We start from the raw sequence: 20,456 nt of genomic DNA on the forward strand, positions 1-20,456 counted from the left end.
AATTAAGGTTGCCATGCTTTCTGACTAATTAAATCTAAGTAAGCAATTTTTCTGAATGCTTTTACAGGTAAATAAACTGCTGTCTGCTCCGCTGTCATCGATGTGCTTGTCCTTTTATCAGTAGTCTATTTGTCACAATATAATATAACTCCATATGAATCCAGATTGATGTTTCACATCTGCCAACAGAATCTTACATCTCTTGTCTGGACACCAGTGCAAAAGTACGTGTAATAGTCTGATGAGAACAGATGACGATGATGGGATAAACTAACAATGATTCATGCAAATAACATCCATGCATAATTTATGCAGGCTTCCAAGCAAAACCCATAACTAGTGTGATCACAAATGAGACATTACATCAGGCTTCAGTTATGGATCCTGCTGTTGACACATTTCAGCCAAGAATGACAGAAGCGTATGCAGCCACAACATAATATGAGACTGTTCACTCAAATTCCAGAAATAATGCAGGAAGTTCACAGGCATAATGACAGAGGGAAAATATGAGGCCATTGGGAATATCATCCTTTTTCATTATCGAATTGTCATATAAATAATAGCGTGAGATCAATCGGCAGTCATAAATATGATTATATATGATATGGTAGTTAAAATAACTGACTTTTCACCCTGTAATCATCAGACAGTTATGTTCGACTGTTTACAGTTTTAGTGTGACTGTTCAGTCACAAGAAACAGTGCACAGATTTAAGAAATTAGCTTGCACTCGCACTATTTTTCACACTGTGCTTCCAACATAACACCATTTGCTTCTTTTCCTGACAGAGCCTTTTATTCTTTCGTTTGCTGCATGGATGTGAAAATTAATATTGCATTAGTTCCAGTCAGATTAGACCTTCTGACGTCAGATAATCTTAGTTATATGAAGTGTTTGAAAGTGAATCCCTTTGTATGTTTAATCTCCTACGGTGATCTTATTTCATGGTAAAAGCTGTTCAGCCTTTGAGCAACATGGAGGTTTATCTCAACGATGAGATTATTCCTGCTTCCAGAAAATCTCTGCTCTCATCAAGTTGATGAGCACATCATTTGTTAACATGTGATGCACAGTGCTACGTGCAGCGCTCGCTTTCTTTAAACTCTCCAGTTTGACAAAATCTTTATTCCACATCCAAAGTGTTAGTTGAGTTAACAGATTCACATTGTAGGGCAATTAATTATTGTGGCCCGTTAATTCTGAAAAACGCGGGGAAAAAATGGCGTGTTCATCAAGCAATGTGAATAGTCATCTATGGAACAATCACATTTCAATTAATAAGCCAGATACAAACAATTTCAAGTATTATGTATTACTAACTTTCTAATTCCTGCTCTTACTGTACATTTAAACTACTCATACTGCATATCACTATAATGAAAAGAATAATGTAAATATCAAAATGCTGTACAAAAAAACAGGATGTACAGGAAATGATCTGGGAAAGACACTCCTTACAACATACAGATAAACATAAAAAATACAAAAGAGGCACTTAAGAATATCAGATACACACGCACACACATATATATGTACATGTACAACATACTAAAAATTCAGATATTTGAGCCCATGTTATCACTTAATTGACCTGAAAAGTTTTGTTTTTTGTACAATTATATCAGATACACTTGGCTAAGGGAGCGGTGTAGAGACCTTGAAAAACAAGGTCTTATCCTACAGGAAGAACAGCAGAAAACGTCAAGAAAAAGTGTTTAAATCTTGATCATATGCATCAACACTGTCTTCCACATGGCTTTTCATTTCACAGATCTATCTATTGCAACCAGGTATTCAGTTGTCTTGTTTTTGAAATGGTGCCTGGAATTTAAATTGCTTCAGCTTCAGCCTAATATTGTCCTTTAATTGAGAAAAAAAAACTCAAGCAAGGTGAAGCTGTTAACTTCTGATATGACGAGGGTGATGATATCACGGAGGAAATTTCTGATTGAATAACAGTCTACATACTAATGGCTTCTGGGCCCTCGTCAGATTACACACCTATAGTATTCTCGTGGGGTATGTTTCGACATCTGAATGTACACATTTGAATATACTGAATATCTAACAAAAAAAATGACCGCCACCTACCACCATATACGTGTAGCCTGATTGAACATGTATACTATGGGCGGTCACGTTTAAGCTACATATCTTTTCGCCAAATTATTGCAATATTACACATTGTAAGAACAATCACGTTCATGATGCAGCAGGTTCCTGACAATTCGTAGATTATATACAGTGTGTAGATCAACAATTTGCAGAAACCTCCATCACTATCAGTTCGGAAGACACAGATTGTCAAAAGAGTGCAATACACAACATCACCTGTTCTGATACACTAATTTCACTCACAGTCCACATCCAATCCCCTTGTTCAATTAAGGGGAAAAGACTTTTTGGTGACACAACACCCCAAAATATCATGGATGTTTTTGTCAAAAATTTCTGCATGTTAGCCATCAAACCGAAGTAGGGCTGTCACTTTTTAATTTTGAAATTTCAGCTCAAGTGTTACCACCTAATTAATTACCTAAAGCTAAGTGCAAAAGGTCATGCCTTGCAGCAAAAAGCATTCATATATTGCATCGGATTGCGTCCCCTTTCAGCCTATCCTAGACTTGTTTCTGTCGTTGCTAATACAAAATGGAGGGAGAACAGTGAGCCACGCTGAACAGATAATTATCATGACACAAACTCCTTCTGGGAGAGAACGTCCAGAAGCATTTTTGGATTCAACAACATTGCATGAAAATTATGTTGATAAAGGTGAGGCTGTATTGTGTAATGTATATTACTGAGACAATAAATCTGAAGTTTTACATTAGCTTGTTACTCAAGTGAAGCACAGGAGAAGGCAAGGAGTATCAATTCCATATTTAACTAAAAATCATCACATGATAGTTAGAATTTATTAAAAACTTGAACTTTTTATAACGGCAGCCTTAAACTTGTGATCGGCTAACCACCGCTGCTAACGCTAGCTAGCTAATGACGCGTCATTGGTGCGAGCCAATGTATTGCCAACCACCACTACCTAGCAAGTTAACTATCTGAAAGGTTAATATGATCATATTTGTGTAGATGACTACTGTTAACTTTCATTATGAAACATAAATTACACTGCCCCATTTCCTGTTGTTGGCTGCTACACTCACTTTCCAGTTCATTAGGTCCACCTAGATAGAGCAATTTCAGTCCAATACAACTGGCAACAGTTACAATGTTTAGATTTTGCGGACAATGTGTTAAATCACTTTCGGAAGCTGCAGTTCATGGTGACGTTGAACTTGATCGCAATATACAAAGAGGAGTTTCTGTGGACCTGATCCAATTTGCCATCATTGTGCGTCTTGTCACTGTTCAAGTCAACCTCCATGGTGCGAGTCAAAGTTTACAGGAAATGTTTGATGTCACTAAAAAGCCGCTCTGCTCTTTACTGCTTGCTATAGATATCAGAATCAACAACAAATCTAAATTTATTCTACAGTTCTCAATAATTCTTTACAATTTTCAGAGGGAGAAGCTACCGTCAACTTGTAGACAGTAAACCTGCAGAACAAATAAATATTGAGTTGTCCCTATTATTACAAGAATTTCAAGTCAATCTAAAAAAGATATGGTTTCCTGGTATTGCTGTGACAAACTATAACCCGCCCTGCCCTTTTCAGCCAGTCGTCTCCTCTCCTGTCACTTCCGAATGTAAGGCTTAAAAAAAAAAAGAGGACAAAATCTTCTTCCTGATCAACTACTTTACATTATAATTTTCATTTTACAGCACCTGTACAAAGTGAGCTCAGTCCAGCTTGCGGCTCGGTGGATCTCCAGTGTGATAAGTCGGCCGGACTGTTTCCCAAAACCATCATATGACCAACATGCCAGTCAGCAGGTACCTTTGGTTGTGTAGTGCTCTTGAATCAGGATCCACATTTCATACCTGCCCCAGTTCGAAAAAAACACAACACTGAATAAGGCAATCTTCTTCCTGACCTGTTTCATGTTCGTGGTCCTAATGAACTTTTGCCTTGGATCCCTCATTGTTCAGATGGTTTTGGGATTTGGTCCAAGGCAAGGTTGTGTAGCTCGGCTCAGGAAAAGACCTCCCACCTCCTCAACACCCCTGTCCCACTTCATTATCCCTAATATAGTTATAACTGAATAATCTGCAATGAAGCACTATCATAGTTTATGGTAGCCCTTAACCTGAATTGATTCTAACGACACATTTATTAGATTCCAAGATATAACTATTAATGTACTTGGCTATCAGAGTCCTATATGATATGAATAAGATTCTTCTTCGTTCTTTACAATGAATTGGTTGATTTTAAAAACAGCTATTTTTCCGCTTTAAAAACAATCACAGCTATTCCTATTACCTACTAAGGAATTTATTCTTCACTGTACTCGTTCCTCCCTCCTCTTGCTCCCGCCAGCATCAGCGCTCCCTCCAGTCTGGCCATGTTGGAACCGAGTCCCGCGTAGCCCTTCGGTCCTCCTCCAGCCAGGACCTGGCACATCACGGCATCATGGGAAGACACAATAATCCCGCTTCTTGGTGAGGTGGGGGTGGTGCTCTCTTCCTCTTTCCTCTGTTGCTCTGGCGTCGGAGCAGGTGCTCTGATCCCACTACTTCCAGCAGCCACACTTCCTCCTGCACCAACACCCCCACCTCGCCTTTTGGGTGGCGGACCCCAGAGAAAGGCATGGGCTGGCCTGTAGTGCTGGCGGGCGTAGCGAAGGAGGCGCCTGCGGGTGGCCGGGAGGCGGATGGTGTAGACGTAGTATTCCAGGACGCTGTGCTGCATGTTTGGAAGGGTGTTGTGGCACAGCGACTCCTGCAGGAAGAGGTGAACCAGTGGGGCCTTGAAGGCCTCATAGCCCAGTTCGCCCAGGGACTTCAGGATGCGAGTGATCCGCAGGTAGTTGTGCTGGGACCTTTAAAGAACAAAACAGGAGAAGCACAGGATGTTGTTTTTATTAAACTGAACCTTAAAAACGATCATGTAATACATATACAAATGTTGAATGTGAACCAATAAAGTCTGACAGGTAAGCAGCCCCGTTTCTGACCAAACAGTCTTTACATTTTGTTGACTACTAGTCAAATTACTAAAATGTGAATAAACTAAGTAACATTTTCCGCAAAGGACAGCATAACTCATTGTGTTGCAGTAAACAGTCCTATACAATACAGAACCATAATTATAAACAATGGTTTGTTTCTGATAGTTCTTTTGCCAGAGAGAGAAAAACCTAGAAAACCACGGTGCACCGTCTTTGTGAATATGTGATGGGATATTAAAAGCAAGAGAAGGGACCATGACTGTATTGAGTAGATGTTTTATGGTGCGGAGTGTGGATTGCGAAACAATTAGAATCCGAAGCTAAGAATTAGATGAGGTTTTTGACTTGAGGAGGTTCGGTAATAGCCTGCGACCTTGATGAGTTGAGAGAGAAAAAAACATACTGAACACGTACGCACGCCAACATGTTACATTCAGGTGGTTCTTGGGCAGTGCAATGACTTCTCTCCAGCCACGAAGCCATCAATGGGATTAAATCACCCTTTAATTACCATTGCAACCATCTGTTTGTTGACATAAACCATGCCCTTTCACTTTTGGCTGCTGGTGGAGGAGCAATTAAGTTGCATGGGATTTTGAACAATTGCCTTGCTGAAGAACACAAAATCAGCGATTGGCAACCGAGCGATTAGTTTGCACAAATTCTGGCTACAGTTTTATACCCCGAAGCCGCTGCAGATTGAGTTTATGTGTGTAGACTTACTCATTAAGGTGCTGGAAGCGCTCCTGCCAGTTGGAAGCCCGGGCAACATTTCCGCTCTTATCCAGCAGTTTGATGCCATAGAAGTCCAACATCAGGGAATAGGCTCCCAGGAATCTCCGCTTAGCTTCTCGAGTGCTTTGGAATTCCTGAAAGGAATTCAACTCATGAGAAACCAACAGACAGGTACAGCTCCATTTTGCCGCTTGGCGAGCATTCGGGGTAATGGGATGATAATTGCGTGGAGCATAAAATCTGCATAAACGCAGACTTGTTTCACCCAAACCACATCTCAATTTGCTCAGAGACACATTTGCACTCATTAAAAACAAAGTGTAAATTAAGAGCCAAAAAGCAATGAGCATCCCCTGAGCTTTTCTCCGAGGACACTGATGATGCCCCTTTTGTGGGGACTGGGTAACGGCCTTCTTGAATGCAATTTTTATTTTATTTTTAATGGAGGCTGCAGTCACTCAACCAAGCGCTGCACTTATGCAATAAGGAAGTGCAAACAAATCAGACGGAAAGTAGGCAGCTCAGATAGCAACAGTGACATGTATGTTACATATGTTTACTTGTGTGTGAGCGTGTGTGTGTCTTACTTTGATCTCGTCCTGAGTCAGTTCATGTGCGTAGAAGTTGAGCCCTTGTTCTCTTAATGGGAACAGCCTGCCAAACAACAAGGTAAAGATAAAGGATTCTTCATCATAATGACAAAAACAACAGTGTAGATTATCAGTGAAGTGTCATTTTTACAAGAGTTGCTATTGCTGTCCACCATAAAGTCACAACTATGTGTATTTCTCCACTTGTTGTTGTAGCTGTATAAAGCAAGGATAGTAGAGTTATGCTTCCCAGTGCTACGGTAGTACAGTAATGTTAGCATATCTGTCTTGGTCTTTATTGTCTTTGGAAAGTTTGCATTGCATTCGAACAACTGCAGTCGATGTTAATCACATCGGCGATAGCGTTACTAAAAAGCCTTTCCTCTCATAGGGAGAGAAAGCTGCGGACATGTATCCGGCACCAGTCTGAGAGAGCAACTTAATACGAATGGCATTTGTTTGATACCTAAAGTTGTTGCACAATTTCCATCGGTAATAACTTGGCTTGTCACCCGCTGAGTGTCCCGATGAACCCCAATAAAAAAAAATCTGTCAGTTTAACAAAGTGTTGCTTGGTAGTCTGTATGGAAAAAAAACAACAACTAATTGTTGAATATTCATATTGAACAGCAAATTCGATGACAAAATTCTACTGTATTTGAAAACTGACTGAATCACAGCAGCACGAGTAGGCTGTCCCATTCCGAGGGCTCCTTCGAACGTGGCCATGGAATCCGCTGTAATCCAGTCTCATTTTGGACTTTGGGGTCTACGAGGGTCACGCGTTATTTGTGTACTCTGTCTTTGAAGTCGTACATCGAGACACAGCTTGTGTTTTCAACCAACTCATGTTAGTTTAATTAACTGGTTAGCTAGAGCCGGCAAAACCCTAACAGTAACTCAAGCGGACAGGGATTAGCCAACAGTCAGATTAAAATATATTCTACCAGAGCCCATATTTCATAAGCAGTACGACTGAAAAAATCTTCACTTTAATTAACACTTTATCCTCACACTATTCCTTGTGACTTCTGTTGCCAACTAAAAAAAAAATGCTTTGACGTGTCAGTTGCTTTGGCTTATACCGTGCAATTAAAACTCCAGTCAGTTAGAGTTGATGCAATCACACATTACATATACGCTGTGAAAATTAAAATAGACGGATGGAAAGTCTCACCACTGAATGTAGGTGTGATTGTGCTCCAGATTGTCATAGTCACCTCTCCACTTTGACAGAATCTCCTCTATGTAGATACCTGAGAGGAGACAACGCTAATTAGCTGTCAAGCACATTGTATTGTGTGTATGTGTGCGTGTGCGCGTGTGTGTGTGTGTGTGTGTGTAAGAGAGAGAGAGAACATGTTAAAACAATGGATCAGTTCATTAATTTGCTTGTGTTTCCAAGTCAAACATGACCTTTAGCAAAAAAAGCCAGACTAAACCCAAAGCAAACATCTCTTCTCTCCAAGTGGCAGGTCTGCATGCATGAAGTGTGTGTGTGTGTGTGTGTGTGTGTGTGTGTGTGTGTGTGTGTGTGTGTGTGTGTGTGTGTGTGTGTGTGTGTTGGAGCTCACCATCAGGTACTAGAGGGATCTTGTTCAGGTAGAAGCGCAGGTTACGGTACTCATTGGGTTGCCGGGATCTTTTGAAGTTCTATACACACACAAGTGCACACAAAGATCAATGAGATTACACAGTGTCTACAGTGTGTGTGTGTGTGTGTGTGTGTGTGTGTGTGTGTGTGTACCGGGTAGCTGTGGCGGTATTTGTAGAGGTCCCTGGCAGCGTAGAAACTCCTCTTCATTTTCGGAAGAGACTCCGGGGAGTCAGTCAGCTGAGGGATCAAGCAACAAAGACAGAAAGACACGTAAGAAGAAAAAAAAAAAACGAGGAAAGAAAAAAAGGACCAAAAGATTAGAGTTAAAAAAGGACTTTGTGCAATGCACGTCTGAAATAATAACAAGTCGCGTTAGAACAGATGCAGCAGCGTAGCGCTCATTCGCCATTCAGCCGAATTAAAAGCTCTGGCTTTGCTTTTGAGGTCAAAGGCTGTCGTCATTCATTTCTCTCTGGCAAAGGCGGACAATTCACATCGGCACTGCCGTGCAATTACTACAAAAGGATGCTAGAAGGTAGAGTTGATTCTCAAATAAAAAATCTGGGTCATGCTAAATTCCGGTGTTACACACTGGGCCATATATAACTTTACTGTGTATTGGACAGTCTTTGGACTATACCAAAACCACGTTGGAGTGTGAGTGATCCACGGAATTACTCTTATTTTTTTCTTTCTTCTGAACCGCCCATGCTGGTTTTAATATTCTGACACAGTGTACAGTAGTGTAGCCATCACCCGGGGATCATAATCTGATCCCTTCATCAACCAGCAGCCAGACAAGTTGCTTCAAGTGAATAAACTCCTTTCCTAAGTAATGATCTAACAACTTGGTGTACAGTACATTTAGATTTTTTTTTAAATAGCATGAATCACCAATTTGATCTCAAATATTAAAATTATTTTACAGTTGGTTCACTGTAGAGCTGCAGCAGCTAATCGATTAATCGATTAGTAATTGATTACTAAATTAATCGCCAACTATTTTGATAATCGATTAACCGATTCAAGTAGTTTTTATGGAGAAAAAAAAGGTAAATATTCTATGATTTCAGCTTCTAAGATATGAATATTTTCTGGTTTCTTTGCTCCTCTTTGACAGTAAACTAAATATCTTTGGTGTAACAAAACATCATCTTGGTTTTTTTTCACCATTTGATGACATTTCATGGACCAAAACAACTGATGATTAATCGATGATGGAAATAATCCTTAGTTGCAGCCCTGTGAGCTGCCTCTCGTGTATTAAAGTAGCGTTTTTGCTTAACGCCTCAGGAAAGTTGACACCATGTGAGTGTATTTTTGTTGTTGTTGTTGTTGTTGTTGTTGTTGTTGCTATAACCCAGGTTACATCGGTCGCCCTCTCCGCGTCCGTGGCCTTGTCAATACCGTGCGCTGACACGGGGCCACATGTCCCGGCACATCCTCCTCCGGACGGTCCCCATGGTTACACCACGCATGCATCTCTGCGGCGAGACCCGCACTGTACCTGCGGGGACGCGTCTCCGGGGGCCCCGGGGGCCCCGGGGGCCCGCTCGCCCTCCGCCGGGCTGACGGAGTCGGCGATGCCGCTGTCGTCCTCGGCCGCCGGCTCGTCGCTCTCGGAGTCCGACCCCCACGTCGAGTCGCATTCCTCCACGGTGCTCGGCTCCTTGAAACGCCAGCTGCCCAACAGATTTCCCATTTAGAAGAACATGCGGCGCCCGGCCCCTTCTCGGTTGTCGCTCGTCGGCACACACAACTACTACATCATTTCGCCCCGCAACCTCGTCTGTCCAGTCTGCGGCGCGTTGTGCTCACGTCGCCCTCAGCCACAGCGGAGCTCTTAAATGGCAGGAAAAGGGGAATTTCAAGCTCGGCGACGATGATGCGCGTTTCTGTATGGCGGGCGATCAGTGCCCAAGAGCAGACGGAAAGACATGTATTACACCAGTATAGGTCTAGTACAGTTCATTCAATAATCTAGTTTTTTTTGTTGCAGCCATGGCTGTGAATAATTATAGATAGATAGATGGATAGATAGATAGATAGTTACTTTATTTATCCCAAGCTGGGGAAATTCTGGTGTAACAGCAGCACGTTTCACGTAGCACACTTTAAAAACAGATACAATATCTACACAAATAAATGCTGAATATACGAATTGCAAAATTTGTGTCATTCGCTTCACTTGCTCGAAAGGAAATGGGGTACACCCTGGTGACTGTAGATGTTTGGCACAGTAGAAGGAAAATAAAGTTTCTAGGATCCTGATATTCCAAGTAGGAATATCAGGCGCTCCCAAACCGGTTTCATTGAATGCCACTGTAAACAAAAGACTGTTTTAAATCTCATACTTTGCAGACAAATTAAAACACTTGTCCATGTAACTCTAACTACATGTAAAAATAAAAATGCTATCCTCACAGTGGCTCAACTGTATTTCATGATAATATTGGGGGGGGGGGGGGGGGGGGAAACAACACAATTTTAAGTGAATGTCCAAACCAACACACAGTATTGTTTTTTCTAAGTAGAATGTGCACTGATACAATTTGTAGTATTTCATTGTCCAGCCATGTTGCCGACAGAGCCCCTGCTTCTCCTCAACCTACTGCTTGGGTGGCACTAATCACCCCTCATACACAGACCCATGCATCAGGACCAGAGCTGCATCACGTGACAAAGGGACAGGAGCAGGTTACGTTACGACACATTTTGTCATGAGAAACTCCACCAAGTGGAACAACCGAGCGTTTTAATGAACTAGTTAGAATAAATAACTGGGCATTTCCCACTGTTGGGTTTCACACCTGCTCTTCATCTTCTGAGTTACTTCTTTTATTGTCATGTCATAAAATATCCTGCAAAGGCCCAATCCATGTTTCCTATTCCTCATTAGGCCTTTCTATGAAAATACTATGGACGCTTAGACAATAAAGTAGTCATTGTTCTTATCACTCTCACTTCATAATTTTCACTTCAGAAAAAGCTCCATCATTTCTGTCAATCTTACGATAAGGTAAAACAGTAAAACGTCGCTAAACTGTACTGTTTATTGCTAGAGTTGGTGCAGTCACTGTCTGTCATCACCGGTATCATATATGTGAAATGTGAGTGTGTTTAATGTAAAAAATTTAAAAAATATATAACATATTGGTTGTCTGTTTAAAGTCCAAATCTGAATTGATTTGTCTTTCAATTAAACAAAATAGGTACTTGACATAAATATTGTACTTTTTACTACATTACATGTATTCGACAGGTATAGATACTAGTTACATTTCAAGATTTTACTGGGAAAAAAAAACGTGATAATGAATTGTTAAGTCTTAAAATTCTCTTGTGACCTCTGGTTGAGACTCCTTTATGTATCAGATATCAGATGATATCACTTGTAAGCGATTAATCTGTTTGAAATTGTTGTTGTTGGCAAATTTCCTGTACTTGTAACTTTAAATACAGGATTTTTTTTTACTTATAATCCAATTTTTTTACACTGTGTTATTAATACCTCCACTTCAGTAAATTATCTGCGTACCTTTTCCACCACAGGAATTTGCATTGGCCTTAGTATCATCATAGTTTATGGTTTAGGTGTCCTGCTCTTCAAAGGATAATTAACCTTGAAAAGCTTCTATGAATCCAACATTAGAAGACATTTTTGGTTTTGATTAAGCCTGTAAGTCACCCCCTCTTACACTGGGAAGAGAAACCAGGAGGGGAAACCACGGTTCTTGCGAGCATGAATGACACCTGTGACATTGACGTGATGATGCACAGCCAGTTCTCCTCTTGGCTGCTGCTGCAGCTGTTAAGGGTGAGGTTAAGTTTAAAAGTATGTCACAAAGGTCGGGGCAAAGTCATTCTTCCAGTAAGAAGAAAGTTCGGTGAAATTATGAAATCAAGTAAAACTGAGAAATGTGGCAACCGAGAGTCGGCACCAGAGTATCGACCGCGTAGTTGTTGTCTTGTCAGCATGTAGGCATGTTCACAGGAAGGGAAGTCATAATGCTCCAGGGGTGTTTTGAGTGATTGCAGATGATTTGCTGTTGTCAGTTTAGATGTCATGCACGAGGCACATCCACAAATCAGATATTGTTAATGGAGGAATTCTTAGAATCAGATCACTACTATTATCAAGTCATCTTGAATGAACAGTTTGGACGAGGTGGTACAGAGAAAGAAGCTGATTCAGAGACAGCAAGCGAAGAAGACGATCAACAAGCTAATAAATGGCAATTAAATCACAGGTGAACAATTTATGATGTTTAGGCTCATCTTTTGTTGTTGACTTCTCTCTGCAGTTTTATTGTTTTTACCAGCTTTTATTAGGCTTTTTTCGAATTGTGCTGTCTATTTGTTTTGATGTCGTTTATCCCCATTTTGTCTTGATTCATTTCTTGGCATCAAAATAAATTGGCTTTAATATTTACCAGACCTAAAGCTAAATATAATGTGAACAGAGTCGCTCTTAGTGACAAACCCACATAAAACTATTACACAAATCTGAAGTAGAGCAAAGAGGAGAGAGATTATTGCTAATGTTGCTCAGCGTCTGCTGCATGTGTGAATATGGAACTAACCTGTTGGCTTTATGAACTATACGTGTCACATTTGTGTGACGTTCAGCTTGTTGTGGAATTGAACTTCCACAAAGACAAAGAACAAAAGAACATTTGATGACTGCAGCTTTAATGGGAGTTTTTGGGGATTCATAAATTCACATAATATAATGATTTAATGTCAGAGATTATGCACCAAACATGTATTTCACATCTAATATCACATGTGAAACAGAATGTTATACTTGATAAATTCACATAGATGTACATATGATCTTTGGACTCTTCAATCGAAATACACTACATCAAATAAACTGTTTGCAAGTGGACATACAATAACATCATTAATGATGAATAAATTGTAATTTAGTTATGATGGCTTTGCTGGGACACAGTCACCTGCGTGTCTGTAAATGTCTTTGAAAGGATGGGGTGTGTATATATGCCCTTATCCGCAAATAAGGTTTAATAGGTGGTGCGTAAAAAACACGATTATTAATAAAAAACTTCATGGATGCAGAGGGACAGATTTTTATTAGAGGGTGAGTGTGATTCCTCCTCTGAGAGTGACTGGCCTCTTTCTCTCTTTTCTGCTGTACCTACAGTATGTTCACCACTAGAGAGCAGTGTTTTCAATTTAATACTGTTGGGCTGTCTGGTTGCCTGCCCCTCCACAGTGTGTGTGTGTGTGTGTGTGTGTGTGTGTGTGTGTGTGTGTGTGTGTGTGTGTGTGTGTGTGTGTGTGTGTGTGTGTGTACCTACAGTATTATACAGTGTTAGTACAGTACACACGGGGTTATCACAGCAAGAAAGGACAGACCCCGATCATCAAATCCCTTGTGTTTAATGTGCAGGGCAGTTTGCACTCATGACGAACCTGACAGACCTGAGTCGCTTTTTCATCTTTAGTGTCCTGACCTTATTATAGTGTGTAGAGTGTTTTTTTCCCCATAAGTCACCTGTCAATCAAAAAGAGTGTGAAGTGCAACAATGTGACATCTGTAATATTTATTGTTCTGTTGTTGCACTCTCTGGTAATCGTGGATGCATGTCGCACAAACTCAAACTCTCCTACAACAGCAGGAGACTGAGTTGTGTGAAATGTTGCCATTGTCTTGCTGCAAGTTTCAATGAACAGTAAACTATTTGTCTTAATAGTAAACCCACAAAGCACCGTGTGGGTATAATCTGCAGTATTTGGTCCATAAGCAACTCTATGAATATTAAAATGAAGCATTAATCTAATCAAGTTTAACAAAATAGTGTTTCCTCCCAAAAGCTGCAAATTCAACGTAGCGGTCCGCTGATGGAGTGAAAATCCAATCTACGTCATAAGAGAATGAAATACAACGAAATAAAGTCACGCATATTTATAGATATTATGAAATTATGCTTTCAATGACTCATGTTGCATCAATGGAATTTACTGTTCTTGTAACAGGTTAGCTATTTAGTTACGTCTCAAACTGAAAGCTCACATTAAAGTGAAAATTTACAATAAATAGAGTCCCGTGGGCGTATCTCTCCCACCTGTGACGCCAAGCGGCCGTCAGACAGGTCGTCGCCTTGTTCACCCGCCAACTCGTTGGCCAGGGAGAACACATGTAGGCACACGCAGCTCAAGAGAGATGGCGTCTGTAACACACGTGCTGGACCCCACTTTGTATCACTCACACCTTCCCAGGGTCAAACGTCACAGTTGAAACACAATGTGCTGGCTTCAGTCAGCCAGCGCAGGAGATGCTGTAGATGAACAGTCATTGTGACGGCATGCATCATTGTTGTTGTTTTTTAGAAGAATTTTTTAAATTGAATTCAAATTATGAATCTGTTTTCACGGTAAATTGTTAGAACTCAGGCACAGAGTCCAATACATTCAGCAAATATCTCTCGCCAATCAATCGGACTGACAATCATTTGTGATCTGTGCCGCTGCCAAATAAACACTGGAAGGTCACCGAGTCTTTGTCAGAGAAAATTAAAAAGGAAATAAGTAAATACACCCATACTGTTATGGGAATTAGGAGGGTAATTTATAACAGACACAACGCTCCGTCACAGCTGTACGAAATGTGCTCCATCTGCTGTGGGACTGCACTGAAGGTAAAGTTCTTTACAATACTATAAGGATCAATACTCCATTCCGCACCGCACTACAGTCATATATAAACTGGGAGATTTGCATCACTTCAGCACAGTTCCTTATAAAACTGTCTTTCTCTCGTTTGTGGTCACAAAGAAAAAAAAAAGGGAATCTAACATGTAAAAATGCTGATGCTGATTTTCACTATGAACGATGGATCAAAGTGTTAAAAGAAAGAGTTGCTCCTCTGGTAAAGAATTCCTCTTCATAGTCCGCATCACACTTCCGTCATAAACAGGTTCACCCTGAAACGTTGTGATGCCGGCAACCGCACGAGACGTGTCTTTGCGACGGTGAGGAGTGGGAAAGGGAAAGCTTTCGCTCTGGGGAAAAACACCTGGACCGCTACGAAATCACAATCTGGGCGCGGCGCGTCGAGCCCTTGAGGATTAGCAATCAGCAATCAGCACAGATTAGGGCTGGTGACAAACGACTGCTTCTGTAATTAGGACGTCTGGCTGAACTCACGTCAACTGTTTGTGTGACGCACTGCAAAAAAATAAATACATCTGTGTTACTCTCAGTGAAAAAAGGGCTCCGAATATCTGTCAAGCCCCGCTCCCCGTTCACTCCAAACTGTTCAATGTCACGCGCACAAACACATTTGCCTCAGTTTCACCTCCATCCTCTCCTCCCCTGCAGCTTCTGAGCAGCGGCGCGCGAGCAGCTAATCTCTCAGGCCGACAGTGTGGCTCATGGCTAATGACTAAGTGTCAGCGAAACAGATGGGGCTGCTGTCCACACTGACCTGTTTACATACACCGAAGGCTACAGGCGCGGACGTCGCCCCCGTGATAAATCCTTCGTCCGCCACGGCAAGAAAATGAACTGGTGGCAAATGAAACCAGCGGCCACAAAAAAAAAATTGCTGTCAAATCAATACACCAACCAACGTAATTGGTCGTGGAAAATGGCATCAAACACAAATTATAACTTCTTGTAAAAAGACTCCAAGGGTGCCAAGAGCGAAAATAACCAACAAACATTATACGGTACAGCAAACAACAACAACAACCGGTTTCATATTTGAATTTGAATATGAATCTGATAAGCTGAGCTCCCCGGGCAGACAGAATCAGACAGGGCGCCAGGTGACGGATGGAAGCGCTCGGTGCTCCTGTAGACTCTTGTGAGACAGATGGAAGGAGATGGATTGGACAGTGAAAGTTACAGCGGTGTGCACTGGAACCCGATGAATGTCTGGGGGGACTTCCACTTCCTCTCCCTCATATCTTCTTCAAAGAAAGCACGGTGGACGGTATAACCTTCCTCGCTGGCCAGATGTATTTCAAAAGGGAACTTTTTTTCGCAACAAGAGGCCACCATCGTGGCCAAAAGCTTTGGAAAATGGTCCTAAAGCTCGGGTGGCCGTGGGCAATAACGGTCGGGCGGCACAGGATGAAGCGGTGTGGCAACAGAATTTAAACTTCATGACTTAGACACAGAAGACCGTTGGTCTTCACACCTTTCTTTCAGCGGTCTTTTGGCATGTTCAGGATCTTTTCCTTAACCTATCCAGGTTGTTTTTGTGGCTATCCCAGGCGTGTGTGTGTGTCTGTCTCCTAATGGCCGCTGCTTTGCTTGTGCCGAACAGGCCCGCCTCTCTTTATGAAATTAGTATGTTCTGGCAACACTAACGAATGGGACTGTTATGAAGTCTCTTCTGTTGTACAGTCATAAGATTCTATGAAAATGGAAAGACATTTTCCCCATGCGTTCAGACCATCGGGAACGTTTCAGGAACGTTCTGCGGCGTCCGGGTCGATCGCGAAGGAGTCCGGACGTGACGACGCTGCCGCTGTGGGAATCAGTGTTTTTTTGTTTATGGTCATCATCAATGTCTGGACTCCAGTGCCTGTCTGAAAGCAGCTATACGGTTTGACAGTCAAGTCGAGACTTGACATGGCAAAATCTTCATGAGTCTTGGAACTCGGACCTTGAATCAACGCGACAGCAGACAAGAATGTCACACGAGCAGGAGACTCATGGGTTTGACAGCAACAAGACATTTCAGAAAGCACTGTCCACTCCTGTAAATAAGCACAGCTAACCGGTGTTCCTCGGGGACGGGGCCTGGCAACAACTTGGTGCCCGTGTAGATTAGGAGACAAATCCTGGAAATGTTTTCACTTCCCTCAACTAGAATTTATGACAAATAAATCACATGGGGTTATCAGACCACTTCCATTTTTCCTTTTATATTTCTTCCATAAGAACTGAACAATCACATGTAGTGTTTTGCTTGTTGTTTTCCTTTTTGATACGACCAATAGGGGTTGCTCATATCCTATAAATTGGGGATGGAAACAGATCCGTAACCGACTAATAGTGCACATTTAAAATCCTCCCGTGCATCCTCTAGCACTTCAACGCCCATTCGCTCAGCCAAACGCCCGACATGTGATTGACATTGACTGCACGCACGGCGCACAAAGTGTACATTGACGGCGCGTTTTCTAAAGGGAATGCCTCCTCTGTTATGCCAGTGGCCCCCTAGATATCGCCGGTAATTCAAGGTTAGTCAAACAGGAGTTTGTTTGGTTGCTGGGCACGCTCGAGAGACTTTCCTGTCCTGGCTCGGCGACGCGCTGGCAGGGGCTGCAGCCATCAATGTCACTGCACAGACAGCACGGGGGGGGGGGGGGGGGGGGGGGAAGCATTTGTTTCCGTCCAGGCCTGTGTTGTACACAAAGAGAAAGCCGGGCGCAGAGCCAGCAGCGAATGTGGTCACCGAGAAAAAAAGGACGGGGTGTGTAGCGGCGTGCCGAACGTGAGACACCAAGTGAGATTTTGCCACCTTCGTGTCCACATGCAAGGCGCTCAGTGTAGACATGTGCACTCAGAGGCTGCCGATAGCCGGTCTGCCAATGTCAGGTCCCAGCTGCCGATGGACTCCTCCAAGACGGATCGTCACCGACTGCCGCGTGCCTCTGCACTGCACCGTCTCCTCGGACTGTTTTTCCTCAAACAAACCGGCTCAGATTGCTCCAGTGCTCTCAGAGAGCGGGGACGGCAAGGAGAGATTAATACCAACTGAAATATAAAAGAGAGGGCGTGAGATGCGGCGGGGGGGGGGTCGAGCCAAAAGCGTCACAAGTGGGAGGAGGTGGAGGGAAAGAGACGCAAGGAGAGAGAGAAACTGGGAAGACAGTGAGAGAAAATCTTTATTACATTTTTATCCAGTCGGTCTGACCGGAGGGAGGCACAGGAACACAGTTATTCTTTGGAGATTTGATTTTAAGGGCCTGAGAATAAATTCTGTATGTACTGCCAGGTTCTGCCATTCTACAGAAGAGGCAATTTTACCCTTTGTGGACTTTTTTTCCGCCTCCACTGTCGCAAAAAAAATACTTTTTCGTCGTGGAACCAGTGGGTTTCGCTCTGTAATAGTGTGACTTTCTCTGTAAAGTGCCTCGAGATGATGTCTGTTGTGATTTGGTGCAATAATACAAATAGAATAAAACTGAACTGAGCTTTCTTACAGTCTAATATTGTTCAGCTTTCAACCGAATGGTCAAAGAAATCTGTAAAACCAGGAACACGTCTTTGTTAGAGCCTCAGATGTATTTTGTTGATGGATAGTTTTAAAATCTACAGAGATTCAGTCTGATGAAATCCAAAAAAAAAGGAACAGAGAAATAGTTTTTCACTATTAGAAAGTGTTCCAATATGCTTTTCAGAAACATGATTTTAGGTGGGAGTTATCCACAAGCCTTGTCTGAAACAAAGGACTGAGCTTCGTTCAGACAATGAAGTCCGGACATTTTCCTTAATATTTCCCGGGGGGAACATGTGAGAAATATTTGCAAATGTTGCTCTGGACATTTTCTAAAATTCATGTCCGAAAAACAGCTTTGCTGACACAGTGGGATCATTGAAAGCTCATTTCAAGAAAAAAAATTTCAATCAGGAAAGACAAAGATGAACATGAACGCAGACACGATATTTGAATTGTTCAGTACTGTCCATGTGTGGCAGTTAAATATATTTACTGTATCAATAATACTGTGGTTCACCTTGACCCGAATCCAAACGAACGTGCTCGTGTGACGTGTGGTCAGAACACGTCCGACAGCATGTGGGTATATTTGTGTTTATAAGTGTTTACACTTGTTCTGAATGGACGCACTTCCAAGTGGCCAGAAAAACTGTCAGCATTGCCTCCTCCGGGCTGCATCAAGCCTGCTTCCCAAATCTGAATCTCTGTTATGTATTTTGTGTCTTTTCCCAATGGGATGCGTCGTTCAAATGGGGACAAAGGCGGACACTTGGGCCCCCTCTCTCCTCAGAGGCATTCATGTTGTTGCCGTATATAAAAATGGACGTGGTCACAGGGTCCGGAAGTGAAGCCAATGTGAGAGTGATTGACGCCTGTAGTCTCTGAAATCACCAGAAGAGGGCGACTCAGCTCGTTGCAAAAAGAAGTCAGTTTCTATAGAAGTCTATGAGTTTATGGTCTCAATCGCTAGTTTCATGCCTTCACCAACACACCAATTGTGGTCTCACGTGGAGTAAAATAGACAATAAAGCACCGTACCGTTGATACAGCGTGATTGACAGCTGGCCCGTCCAATCGGTGCATGGTTGCAGGCGTAGGTGGCCGCACAGTGGACGACCTCTCAGTCGGACCCGCCATCCCCGATTCTAAGTTTGGTGTAAACAAACAACGACATGGTGCTGGTCAAAATGGGTCACATGATCAAAATGGTGGGTTGCCGCTGGGTTGAGGCACTCAAGATAAGTTGAACAAACTATAGTTATTTTACATCAAGAGTTGTGAGATACACCAAGGGTTCATTGTGTCTACTCAACAGCGTTAAGTTTCAGTTTTACTTCTTAACCCTCTGTCTACATTACATGATTTTAGAGCACCTACTGATGATGGTGGTGTTATTGCAGCACAACTAGGCATGGCTTGTCGCGCTGCCATCATTGACTTGGCAGAAAAATGTAAGAAGTGTTCCAGCCCCACACAGATTGCAGATGTACATATCATAGGCTGGGGCTATGGGGCTATTTGCCAATAAAAAGGATCACAATAAAAAGCTGTGTCTTTAACATACCTGGCAACGGCTAAAATCAGCCTAGAGATTATCATTTTGATCAGCGCCATTTTGGTTTGTTTCTGGAGCCGGAGGTGGGTCTGATTGAGAGCTTGTCTCCTCTGCTACCGAGACCTGTGACAATGCACCGATTGAAGGCTACCAGCTGTCAATCACGCTGTATCCATGCTCCGATGCAAACGGTGCTTTGTCTTCTTTTTTACTCTAAATGAACTTTAATTTACAAAGTGAACTCCATGCTGTTTAGAAGAAGACTCGTAAATTTGCGATCAAGACCATACAAAAATTCTTTTATCTTTTTCTTTGACATTACATGATAGGGCAATTTTAATTTTTTTTTTTAGATTTTCACTGATTTGTCAGGGAATAAATATGAAAATCTGGCATATTTAGGGGATCAATATCAAATAAATTTAGGTTTGTTGTTTCCTTCCATGTTTTTGAAAATGCCTGGAGTTAGGATACTGATCAACCGACTGACCAAAACATCTAAAAGAGTTTTTTTCCTCTTTTCTCAAGCTGATGCCATCAAATGTCAAGCGGCCCCTCTGAATGACTTTTCATCCAGGTGCAGAATACATCAAGTCATCCACCAGCAGAAGTGCCGGACAGAAACTTATTTCTATGCTAATGGTGTTGACAAATGTTGTTGTGATCGGGTTGCCATTTTTGAACGGATTCAAATTGCCCCC

The 20,456-nt window shown here is 42.1% G+C and overlaps 1 protein-coding gene across 3 annotated transcripts; it reads right to left on the reverse strand.

The window, feature by feature from the left end:
- Window positions 1–1,109: 1,109 nt before the first annotated feature.
- Window positions 1,110–9,847, reverse strand: ogfrl1 (opioid growth factor receptor-like 1). Of its 3 annotated transcripts, none has more exons than XM_035605858.2 (8): window positions 9,504–9,847; window positions 8,147–8,233; window positions 7,974–8,052; window positions 7,577–7,655; window positions 6,397–6,463; window positions 5,798–5,943; window positions 4,391–4,945; window positions 1,110–3,944 (listed from the first exon to the last, which is right to left on the reverse strand). In XM_035605858.2, exons 1-7 carry the CDS (start codon window positions 9,696–9,698, stop codon window positions 4,399–4,401), a joined length of 1,200 nt encoding a protein of 399 aa, XP_035461751.1. In that variant the 5' UTR covers window positions 9,699–9,847; the 3' UTR covers window positions 1,110–3,944; window positions 4,391–4,398. The 3 variants fall into 3 exon arrangements, with proteins under 3 accessions (XP_035461751.1, XP_035461750.1, XP_035461749.1); XM_035605857.2 differs by having other exon boundaries at window positions 4,387–4,945; XM_035605856.2 differs by having other exon boundaries at window positions 1,110–4,945; window positions 9,504–9,846.
- Window positions 9,848–20,456: the final 10,609 nt, after the last annotated feature.

The sequence above is a fragment of the Scophthalmus maximus genome, chromosome 10 (genome assembly GCF_022379125.1).
Source record: "Scophthalmus maximus strain ysfricsl-2021 chromosome 10, ASM2237912v1, whole genome shotgun sequence".
Lineage (NCBI taxonomy): Eukaryota > Metazoa > Chordata > Actinopteri > Pleuronectiformes > Scophthalmidae > Scophthalmus > Scophthalmus maximus.

Bases quoted from the DNA above. Each gene is read 5' to 3' on its own strand.
- ogfrl1 (XM_035605858.2), bottom strand. From the start codon at position 9,698: ATGGGAAATCTGTTGGGCAGCTGGCGTTTCAAGGAGCCGAGCACCGTG. The intron at 8,234-9,503 runs GTACAGTGCGGG...TTGATCCCTCAG, and splicing joins CCGGAGACGCGTCCCCGCAG to CTGACTGACTCCCCGGAGTC. The intron at 6,464-7,576 runs GTGAGACTTTCC...GTTGTTTGGCAG, and splicing joins AATCACACCTACATTCAGTG to GCTGTTCCCATTAAGAGAAC.